Source organism: Amblyomma maculatum, chromosome 4, assembly GCF_055883805.1.
Source record: "Amblyomma maculatum isolate TAMU_Amacu chromosome 4, ASM5588380v1, whole genome shotgun sequence".
Classification (NCBI taxonomy): domain Eukaryota; kingdom Metazoa; phylum Arthropoda; class Arachnida; order Ixodida; family Ixodidae; genus Amblyomma; species Amblyomma maculatum.
This window is the reverse complement of record NC_139347.1, coordinates 134537378-134549430: the sequence shown is the minus strand read 5'-3', so window position 1 is coordinate 134549430 and position 12053 is coordinate 134537378. Positions and strand designations below refer to the sequence as shown.

The 12053-nt window shown below is 51.3% G+C and overlaps 1 protein-coding gene across 1 annotated transcript in view; it reads right to left on the bottom strand.

The window, feature by feature from the left end:
* LOC146192627 (uncharacterized) overlaps positions 1 to 12053 on the bottom strand; it is a 56147-nt gene that overhangs the window by 17173 nt on the left and 26921 nt on the right. Inside the window, exon 2 of the mRNA XM_084600474.1 lies at positions 1750 to 1899. Within this exon, the coding sequence (XP_084456600.1) occupies positions 1750 to 1899 (150 nt within the window). The remainder of the gene's footprint in view (positions 1 to 1749; positions 1900 to 12053) is intronic.

The following is a 12053-nucleotide window of genomic DNA, read 5'->3' as shown; positions in this document are numbered from 1 at the left end:
TTTGATCTATCATTCCGTTCCACAGGAAACGGAAGAGGATTCTCTCAAGCTGCAGCTTGGTACGTGCCGGCAGAGGTGTTATGCAGGCAACATACGTCAGGAACGAGAACAGAATTGACCGAACGACAGTAGCCCGCGCCGTGAGAGGGCACGCCAACGTCCCATATTCTCTAACTCTCTTCTCAAGCTTCGCTTTAGCAAGAGGCCAGTTGGTCTCTGATAACCCGTCGGAACGGAAGTGGAATCCTAATATACGAACTTCATCCCTCACAGGAAGGCCATGAGAGGGGTTTGGACTGGACGGTGCTTGCCTGATATACAGGGTGGCACTCTTGGATTTATTCAGCCTAGCCCCACTAGCCCTGCAGTACCCTTCTATGACGCTCAGGACGTAGCACACAGATGCCTGGTTCGGAACGACGATAGTCAGGTCGTCTGCATAGGCAAACATGGGGACAGGCCGAGAGCCTGGCGGTAACGGGAACCTGCCTATCTGGGAGTCTTTTGCTAGTCTTTGGAGGAGAGGTTCGATTGCAAGCACATAGAGAGCAGGTGATAGGGGGCATCCCTGTCGAACTCCTGGGTAACCCCAAGGGCAGGCAGGAGGACGGACGCGCAGTAGTGCAGTCAGTCTAGTGTTACGGTTTCGCCGAGTGTAAATTCGGCATACAGCAAGACACGGCGTCACTGTCGCCCCAACATTAGCAGCGACATGGACAGGCGGGATTACGGGGCCGTTTTGCATATACGCATGTTCGAGCCGATTCCGAAGGTTGTCGGAGAAAGTAATAAAAGAGTGGGGGGTTAATGACAAAGGGTAAATGCGTAAACCATAATTGTTAAGCTATTTTGTTATAACAACGCCAGTTGAAACGCGGTTGGTAATAAATGTATTCGGGGATAAAACAGACTAGCTATAACAGATTAGGGAAGCTAAAAAGTAAGAGAAAGAAAGAAAAAACAAGAAACACCGGAAATAATATTGCAAGCTAAGGTTATCTAAAGCCATATATGTATACAATCGTCATTGTTATATACGCGAATTGCGAAGTTTCGCAATTTTTTCGTATCAATACAACAGATAACCTAGTAAGTTTGTTATTGCACTGCAATGCATGAAAGTTCCCTTTTTATCACTGATGTTCTGGTAATCATTTCATTTAAGTTCCTTATTTATATAAAATAAGAAAAACTAAAAAATATTCGAGCAAGCGCACGTCATGTCGCTATGTAGAAGCTAAGGAGTAATGGAAATGAGACAATGGGCCTATTTGAAGATTTTAGTGAAAACGACAGTATGCACCCCATGGGAGTTGGCGGTGCCCCTCTCCCCCCCACCCCCTCATTCCAATGTGCGTTCATAGGCAGCAGATAATACCTACCTCCTTGACCATGGAAAAAAAGCGCTCGAGCCGCCTCTTTTAGCCTGGACAAAGTTTGAAATACGTACACATATTCGAGCAAACATTGGTGATATGCAAGCTTAAAATACATGAAAATATATCTCCCAACAAAAGCTATCCTTCAATCGTCCCGCGGCAACTTTGTAACGCACATTTTTCTAACCATATTATACAACTCATTAATTTGCATTTACTATACTGTCTCGTTTATAAGCTTTGGAGTCTGTTTCTGCACAAACCTTCAAATATATTCACAAGAAAAGAAAAATTCTGTGCTATTTACTCAATTGGTGTAGTTTTGCCAACACCAGGAAGATAGTTGACATTAAATACATAAAGGACTAACCATGCCTATCTTGTCCGGGTCTGTGAGAAGCTTCTCTCTGGCGAGGGCATAGAAAGAGCATACAGGGATGTCCATGCTTGGGTAGGGTGAGTAGACGACACTGTCTTCGATGCGGGCCTTCATCTCGATCAAGTGAGCAGCATTCACGTCCTGCAGCGAATAGACGATGGGACTCAGGCTATTGCCTAGGGCAGGCGAACGACAGCAGTGCAGTCACGGACTTAATCGTGAATAACCGGAAGAGAGAGCCGTACATTTTTTCTTCCAACTTTGAGAAAAAACCAAGGTGCTTTCATTATTGTGAAGACACGTGTAATTGCTTTCCCATTTATCGGTGACGATAGGATGAAATCAGCAGTTATTTTCTGAAAAAGCTATGAATATCTGGATGTTTCAGCGAAAAATCTAAAAACTTCCTAAAAATTATACTTGAAATCCAACAAGATGTAAATGTTTGGTGAAACAAGCTGCACGCGAAATAGCAAGACAGCCTCGGAACAATTTGCTCCAGAGCTCTCTCAATATGCAAGTCAGTAATTGAAACCAATAATATTACAATAATAATGGAGGCGAAACGAAGAGGCGTCCGTGTGCCGTGAGATTGTCAGTTGTTGTGGCTGTGGGAGAAGGAAAAGAAAACGCACGGGTGCGCACGGGCCTACTACTGGCTCTGTAGCTGAGCCACCTCCGCTCCCTTGTGCGGACAGAAACGAGAAAGTAGAGAAGGAAAGAAAAAGAAGAGGGAGAGAACGACGGGTGCCGCAACAGCCGTCGTCCACCACTTAAGCGGTGGCGTGCGCAATTACGCCAAATACATATTCGGCGGCCGGCCAGCCCCCGCCGCAAGCGGCGCCGACCTACCGTCCTGCAGCCCCGTAGGACCAGAAACTGCCACCCTTCACCGTTAAGGACTCCCAGGTGGTCAAAGTTACTCCGTAGCCCTCCACTATGACTCCTCTTTAAATCTATCCACTTTTAGTCGCACCTTCCTCCCTTCCCTTACGGCGCGGTTGAGGTGCCACAGCAACGAGTGTGACAGATACTGTGCCTTTCCCTTCCTGTGAACCAATTGTTAATAATAATAGTTCGCATGAAAATAAAGGCGCAGTATCTGTCACACTTGTTATGTGGACACCTGACCATAATATAATAATCCACTGCACCACCCCGGCGGGGACCTGGCCATGCCGTAAGGGAATGGAGTAAGGTGAGAGTTAAAGTGGAAAGAGAGAAATAGGAGCCGTAGTGGAGGGCTACGGAGTAATTTAGACCACCTGGGGATCCTTAGCGTCTTCCCTGTAAGGGACTCCCCTGATGGGACTGGGGCAGGTAGGTCACCGCCGCTTGCGGCGGGGGCTTGCCTGCCACCGAATTTTTATCTGTTGTAGGCCATCATTGCACCCGCCACGGCTTCCGTGGTGGACGACGGCTGTTGTTGCTTCGCGCGCCTTTCTCTCCCTCTTCCTTTTCTTTTCTATTTTCTCTTCTGTCCTGCGCCCCGCCGGGGTGGTGCAGTGGTAAGACGCCCGACTACTGTGCCGGAGTACACGGGTTCAAACCCGACCTCGGCGGCTGCGTTTCGATGGAGGCGAAACGAAGAGGCGTCATGTGCTGTGAGATGTCAGCGCACGTTAAAGATCCCCAGGTGGTCGAAATTACTCCGTAGCCCTTCAGTACGGCTCCTCTTTCTCTCCTTCCACCTTCACTCCCACCTTCCTCCCTTCCCTTACGGCGTGGTTGAGGTGTCCAAAGAAAACAAGTGAGACAGTTACCACGCCTTTCCCTTCCTATAAATCAATCAATCTCTTCTGTCTGCACGAGGCAGCGGAGGTGGCTCAGCTACAGAGCCAGTAGCAGGCCCGTGCATTTTCTTTTCCTTCTTCCTACAGCCTCAACAACAACATCTTCCCTGATGGGGCTGGGACAGGTAGGTCACCGCCGCTTGCGGCGGGGGCTAGCCTTCCACCGAATTTTTATATGTTGTAGGCCGTCATTGCACCCGCCCCCGCTTCGGGGGTGGACGACGGCTGTTGTTGCGGCGCGCGTCTTTCTTTCTTTTTTTCTTTCTTCTTTATTTTCTCTTCTGTCTGCACGAGACAGCGGAGGTGGCTCAGCTACAGAGTCAGTAGCCAGCCCGTGCATTTCCTTTTCCTTCTTTACAGCCACAACAACACTGACATCGCACAGCATATGGACGCCACTTCGTTTCGCTTCATTACAAACGCAGCCGCAGGCGGTCGGGATCAACTTTTTAATCATCGCAGCTTGTGCGGCAAGTAACAATAAGAATCTCAAAGTCAACAGCAAGACGATGACTTAATAGTTTTTGAAACAGATGAAACCACAATTTTTAAAGTCCTACGGCCGGAAGAAGTACAAAGCGCTTTCAGCGTAAAACCGAAACTGAGGGCACAAGATGCGATGTTAAGTGTGCAATCTCGGCAGTACCAAATTCAAACTTACTGCGCTATTATGGCGTGTCATGCATTTTACTTTGTTGTGTCACTAAAAATAACAACCACGCTTTTGTCAATGACTGCCGTTTTGTTGCATCAAGCTGTGAGGGCAAAGAATCTTGCGAATGCCATATAATTTTTTTCTTTTCATTATTTAACAATGTGAATTTACTCCTGCTTGAGGCAAGTAATAACTTGCAGTATTTTCATATAAATAAATAAAGTAAATGAATAAATCTGTTTACAGGCGTGGCGCAAACCCGTTGCAGTTACAAATGAGCATTGTTTATTGTTGTTGCAGCGACTGTGGGAAGAAGGAAAAGAAAATGCATAGGCCTGCTACTGGCTCTGCAGCTGAGCCACCTCCGCTGCCTCGACCTGACAGAAGAGAAAATAGACAAGAAAAAAAAAGAAGAGGGAGAGAAAGACGCGCGTCGGGACAGCCATCTGCCACCGAAAATTTCGACCACCAGGGGCTCTTTAACGTGCACTGACATCACATAGTAAACGGGCGCCTAGCTATTCGCCCCCATCAAAAAGCGGCCACTGAGACCGGGATTCGATCTTGCATCCTTGGGAACAGTAGTCTCAGTTGACGTTTGGTATGGAAGAAATCGGTGGATAGCCTCGCGTTTCAGAGCTTTTGAAAATTATTTCTTCCTTTCAAAAATTGGTATGAGACCTCATTGTTCATGGCTCCGAACTCCCTCTTTGGAATACCACCAAACTGTGATATCGAAACAATAATTGGTGTGTTTTATTATATTATTTCGGTAATTAGAAGGCTATTACAGCATATCGTGTCCGCCAAGAATAAAAATTCATTCTTGCACTTTTTTTAACTTACAATTTTCTTGAATTTCTGAAAGTGTTAACTAAACATTGGCCAGGGCTTAGCTCGGTTAAGCCCGAATATCAGAAGCGAAAAGCTTCGGCGATGCCATGTTACGCGCATGGCATTAGTTACAGGTCTTAAATCTCGTAGATGCCACAGCCTTTCGCAGACATCGCATATCTGGCCGAACGAATTGTCCTCAAACTCAGTCTTAAACATTTTTGTGGCACCAGCGCTTTCACACACTTTCAATGTATAGTCTCTACACTGGCGACTTTCAGTTCGTCGTCGATGGCCTCGTCACTTTCACTCTGCTCGCTGTTAAAACTGATGGTGGTTGAAAGCCGCCTTTGAGCCTCTTGCCGTCGTCTTTTCGCCAGGCGCTCCTGTCTTTGCTTAGGGGTCTCCACAGCTCGTTTGTCTCGATGCCTCTTTATATTGTTCTTTTCTGCGGTCGGAATCTTCGTTAGTTGTGCTCGCCACACTCAAATGACGCTCAGCGTCTCTTTGTCGCCGTGTTAAAAGGTGAGCCTCCTGCTCTTCCGGCGTTTCAGCAGCTTGTTGAGCCCTACGTCTGACATTTCTCCGCTCCTTCTCGGCCAATTTCTACGCCACCACTTGAAATTAGTCTTCTTTCATGACCGCCTGCATTCCCCTTAGAGAGCGCCTACATATATACCGACCGCTCCGACCACAGCCGCGTATCTGCAGCCGCACGTGGCAGCATCTTGCCCTGATAGGGCTGGGACAGGTAGGTCAACGCCGCTTGCGGCGGGGGCTAGCCTGTGACTAATGGTTATCTGTTGTAGGCCGTCATTGCACCCGCCACCGCTTCAGGGGGTTCACCTCGAGCGCGCACCGAGAGCAGACGTGCTTCCTCTTTCTGTCTCGTGCCGAGGAAGACAAGGTCAACTGTCTCATCCGCCAAACCTCTAAGTCGGCTCTCAGGCTTCCCACTTCCACCCCCCACTTCTCGTCTACTGGTGATGGTCGTCCACAAAACTCTTTCAGAACTTGTGGAGGCTCATCGCGTGGCACAACTCTATCGTTTATCTCGCACCACCCCTGGCAGGGCCCTTCTTACTTGCCTTGGCTTGACCCCTGTCTACCCTGTCTGTGTCACCTATCCCTTGCCCAGCTCCCTCTTCTCCATGCTCACTGTCAAGCCCCTTCCCAAGAATATGCACCCTGAGCATCATGCCGCTCGCCTATCTGCCCGCGCCTTCAGCCTCTGGTGCAAGTACGGTACACGGTCTGACGCCGTGTATGTTGTTGCGGCACCCTACCTCTCGCATCCCGCCTATGCCCTGGCCACTGTTTCTAATACACGAACCCCCCTCTCCGTCGCCACTATCATGCTCTCACTTCCACTGCCGGTGGTGGGGAAAAAATTTAGTATAATACATATAGGTATACAAACTAGGTGGGATGCCTAGACAGGCACTCCATTGGCGTTTGCCGCAGCCCGGGCGCGCTGCGTTAAGACCTTTTGGGCCTCTAGGGTGCAGCAGCCGGACAGGGTCGCCTCCCAGTTCTCTCGGGTGGGGTTGGGGATAGGGGGCAAAGATGGGTTTTTCTGGCAGGCCCACACCCAGTGGTAGGTGTCAGACACCTCCCCACAGTGCGAGCACAGCCCGTCGAATTGCGGATCAAAATGTTTTAGAATAGCCGGGCACAACATTGTATTGGTGAGCAGGCGCAGGCGCACACGCTCGTTAGCCTTCCCCAGCCCTTTGCACGGGGTGGGAAGAGTTTGGTGCGTAGATCTGTAATATTCGCATATTTCTTTAAATTTGTAAACTGGGCTGAAATCAAAATCCTGGTCCGCGTCGGGTCCCGTGGGAAATGCCCGGAGAAAAAGCGCACGGGCGGCGGCGTCGGCTGCCTCATTCCCTTGGAGACCTTGGTGACCTGGAGCCCAAACGAGAGATCGGTACGCGGGATCCGAATCTCGACGGCAATTTTGGTATATGCGATAAGCTAGGGGAGCAGTCCACCCTTGCTGGACGTTCCGACAAGCCCCTCGCGAGTCGGTTATGATGTATTTGGAGGAGGAGTCAGAGGCTGCGAGGGCGATGGCAACCTCGTCGGCGTGTGTTGGTGACTGGGCCTTGAACGTAAGGCCATCTACTGTTTTGCCCTTGTGGATGACCGCGGCTGTGTACCAACCCCTAGGGTTTGGGCCGGAGACGTCCCCATAGAAAACTCCTGGTTTGCTTCCATAATGGCGGTCCAAGGCTTCCGCCCGCGCCAGGCGCCGACCATTATGGTCCTCTTTGGACATGTTGGCGGGGAGAGGCTGCACATGGAGGGCACGTCTTCATTTTTCGGGAATGCGACATCTCTCCTCTGTGAGTTGGGTGTGTTGGATGTGAAGTAGGGCAAGAAGACGGCGACCCGACTCTGTCTCTGTTAGACGCGTGTACTGCTTGGTGAGGTGGGCCTCCCGAAGCTCCTTGAAAGTATTCACCACACCCAGCGCCATGAGACGGCTGGTAGAGGTGGAGATCAGGATGTCCAGTGCTCGTTTCATGATTTTACGGAGAATAACTTCGAGAGTATCCTCCTCCTGTTTTCGCAGGTGGAGGTAGGGAGTCGAATACAAGATTCGACTGATCACGAATGTGTTCGCCAGCCGCAAGGCGTCTTTGCATCGTAACCCACCGCGCTTGTTGGAAACCCGGCGGACCATGCGGCCCACCTGGTCCGCCACCTGCCGGAGCTTGGCGAGTATTGTGTCGCATCGTCTCTGGTTGTGTATAAAGAGCCCAAGAACTATTTCTTTAGATTCTTGAATAGGACCGCTCTGCAAGGTGAGATTGATTTGAGTCGAGCATGAGCGCGAGGGGTGGTGGTGGTGGTAAGAACATTTATTTACACAAGGGCCAGGAGGTATGTTTGGATCGGCCCATAAGGGACCGATCCTTACAATCACTAGGTGGAGGTCCCTAGTTGGGGACCCCAGTGGCGGTTGCCGCCGCTCGGGCGCGTCCGACTAAGGCTTGTTGGGCCTGTAAGTCGCGGCAGCCGAGCAGGACCGCCTCCCAGTTCTCCCGGGTTGGGTTGGGGATGGGGGGAATAGCCGGGTTAGAGGGGCAGGCCCATACCATGTGATAGATGTCAGAAGACACCGCTCCACAGTGTGTGCAGCTGCCACTAAAGGAGGGGTCAAAATGTTTTAGGGCTGCCGGGCACAGCAATGTATTGGTGAAAAGGCGGACAAGGAGCCGCTCATCCGCTTTTTTGATACCTTTACATGGGCTGGGATAAAGGCGATGGCAATTTTGATAGTACGTCGTGATATCTTTGAAGGTGTAGGCCGGATTAAAATCGGGTTCCTGATCGGGTAGGGATGAGAAAACAGCCCGGTGAGAGAGCGCGCGGGCGGCTGCGTCTGCTACCTCGTTTCCTGCCAAACCCTGATGAGCAGGGGCCCATATAAGGTAGCGGTGTGCGGGGTCCGTATCCCGTATGCAATTTAAGTAAATTTTATAGGCTAGTAAGGGAGTCCAGCCTTGTCTGACGTTCCGACAGGCTCCTCGCGAGTCGGTAATTATGTATTTTGAGTCGGAATGAGAGGCCGCGAGAGCAATCGCCACCTCTTCTGCATGTGTTGTACTTTGGGCTCTAAAGGTGAGACCGTTAACCGTTTTGCTGTTGTGAACTACAGCGGCCGTGTACCATCCCCCGTGGTGAGGGCCGGAGGCGTCCACGTAGTATACACCTGTTTTGTTGCCATAATGTAGGGCTAGGGCTTCCGCTCGTGCCAAGCGCCGACCATTATGATCTTCGTGTGACATATTCGCTGGCAGAGGTCGCCCGCGGAGGGCGCGTCTCCACAATTCTGGGATGCGAAACCTGTCTTCCATGAGTGTGGTGTGTTGGATATGGAGTCGAGCAAGAAGGCGGCTACCCGACTCTGTTTGCGACAAACGCGTGTACTGATTTGTAAGGTGCGCCTCCCGTAGCTCCCGGAAAGTATTCACCACCCCAAGGGCCATAAGACGGCTGTTTGAAGTAGTGATGGGGAGGTCCAGGGCACGCTTGACAATTTTGCGAAGGATAACCTCAAGGGCATCCTCCTCTTGTTTCCGTAGGTGAAGATAAGGTGTCGAATATAGAATCCGACTGGTCACGAAGGCGTTTGCCCAGCCGCAAGGCATCCTTACTTCGCAACCCCCCGCGTTTGTTTGAAACCCGGCGGACCATGCGGCCCACCTGGTCCCCCACCTTACGGAGTTTGGCCAATGTAGTGTCTGACCGTCTGTGTTTGTGTATGTAGAGTCCGAGTACCCGTATCTCGTCAGCTTCGTGTATGGGACCACTGTCTAAAGAAAGAGTGGTTTGAGTTGTGCACTTTCGCGAGGGGCGGAGGTGCACAAATTCTGATTTTTGTGGGGAACACTGAAGACCACAGCGGCGGGCGTAGTGGTCTACTATCGTCGCCGCTGTTTGCAGGCTGGTTTCAACGTCCCCGATACTGCCATGCGTGGCCCACAGGGTGATGTCATCGGCATACAGGGCGTGCTGCACACCAGTGACACCATCGAGCTGGGCAGGCAGGTGCATCATAGCCAAATTGAAGAGCAGCGGGGAAAGTACTGCGCCTTGGGGGGTTCCCCGCGTGCCGAGTAGGTAAGGACCATGCTCATTATCATGGATGCGAATGTAGGACTGACGATCCCTGAGAAATTGATTGATGTATTGGAATGTGTTGAGACCACAGTCGGTCTGGCTTAGGTGGGTGAGTATAATCTCGTGTGTTACATTATCAAATGCCCCTTTGAGATCTAAGGCGAGTACTACCCGGTCATTATGGGGGCATTCGAGTGGTTCAAGGACTTCCCGATTGAGTTGCAGGAGGACATCTTGAGCGGATCTGTGTGGGCGGAATCCGAACATGGTGCCTGCGAATACATGTTTTTGTTCAAGATATTCAGATAGCCGGTCCCGCACCATCGTCTCCATTAGTTTGCCCACACAGGAGGTGAGAGAGATGGGACGGAGGTTATCTGTGTCAATTGGTTTCCCTGATTTAGGAATAAAGGTTACCAGAGCCGTTTTCCGGTAGCTTGGCAGGGGGGTGTCCCCGCGCCAAATCGCATTGATGTAGACAAGGAGGGACTGGTATGCCGAGTCGGGCAGGTTCGTCAAAAGTTTGACGGTGACCTTATCCCTTCCCGGGGCAGTGCCCCGTTTCATTTTGGCAAGAGCCGCCCGCAGATCATGGAGTTGGAAAAGTTGATCCAGCTCTGTGTTCTCTCTGCCTGCATAAGAGTATGATGATCCACGGGGGTCTTGGGCTGTACACAGATACTGGTCCCGGAGTTTCTGTGCCAGTTGAGTAGTGTTGCCAGAGAAAGCATGCATGGCTCTCTGCAAATGTTTCTGTGTTTCGGTTCGTGTTTGGGTTGGGTCGATGAGGGCTCGAAAGAGGCTCCATGTGTTGCGGCTAGACATTTGTCGCGCGGCCGTGTTGCATCTATCCACCCAGTTGGAGTCGGCGAGATGGGCCGCGTACTCAGCCGCTTTCTGGGTGAGCTCGGCAATTCGAGCTTTAAGCTTTCTGTTGTGTTTCTGGCGTCGCCAACGGCGGACGAGGCTGCGACGGGCTTCCCAGAGGTGTAGGAGGTGGTTATCCACGTCCGTAACCGCCTCTGAGAGCTGGATATGTGTTTCATGCGAGCGAAGGTGTGTCAGCAGCTGTTGGGACCATGCTGAGTAGCCCTGCTCGGAAATGGGTGTGTTATCAAGTGAGTCAAAATTTTGCCTGAATTTCGTCCAATCTGGGATACGGGCTTGTGTTGTGGGACGTTTGAGCGGGCGTGTGTGTATTGTAATGTTAAGGATGCAGTGGTCACTACCGAGGGTTTCCTCGGTGTTGAGCCAGTCTGCGTGTCTTATGTTGCGAGTGAAGGTTAAGTCCGGACACGTATCCCGTGTCACGGAGTTTCCTAACTGTGTTGGGCAGACCGGGTCAGTGTGGAGGGTGAGGCCCAACGTGGACGCAAGTTCCGCCAACTTACATCCGCGCGACTCCTCCCTGCGATACCCCCACAGCTGACTGGGAGCGTTAAAGTCGCCCATGATCAGGAGGGGATCGCTACCCGCTACTCTTAGCGCGCGGCTGAAGAGGTCCGCGAATGTCACTCGCTTGAGTTTGGGACTGCAGTACACGTTGAGTACATGCAATGGCGGGTCCCTGCGGCGGAGTGGTAGGATTGTCACCATTACATAGGAATAATCTAGTTGGAGATCGAGATCCACTAAGTTGGCTGTGCATGCTTTGTGTACGAGAAGACAAGACGCGGGATCCTGTTGGAACGTCGTGTAATTTGAAAGTGTGGCGCCCAGGCCTGGCTCCTGGAGGGCAACCACGGCTGGTACAGACTCGAATGTTTCAAGGTAGAGGCGGAAATTGGCCCGCTTAGTGCGGTCCTTAAGGCCTCTACAGTTCCATTGTGGTATTAATGTTGAGATGGCCGAATTGGAGGTAGAAGAGCGCCTTTGACTAAGGTGTGTCGCCATGATTGAACATTTTTGGAGGGGAGGAGGAGGGAGTGGCTGCCCCAGAGCCAGCTGCCTGCGGCAGCAAGGGGGTTACGGCAGGAGCGGGGCAGCTGTCCTCATTGTCCGAATCAATGATCCGACGGTTGAATTTTGCAGGACGGGATACGTCCCTAATGGGCCCCGACCGATGGAGGAGGCGGGGGTTGTCCGAGATGTGTTTTGAGACTACCGCGGGTATGGCTGTTTTGACCTCGGTGAAGATCTGGTCCATAGCGGCCTCGCTCATAGATTGCATTTTTGAGGATAAGCGCTCCTCCATCGCGGAGATCGCTGTCACGAGGGCTGGAGATAGCTCCGCATCGCTCTCCATCGCGTCCGAGTTCTGCGAGCTCGGAGCGGCGGACGCCAATTTTGATTCTAAATTTTGAATTTTGTTCAGTAAAATTTCATTCTGTGCCCGGAGCACGTCAATCTGTTTTTTGTATTCCGCATCGAAAGCGGAG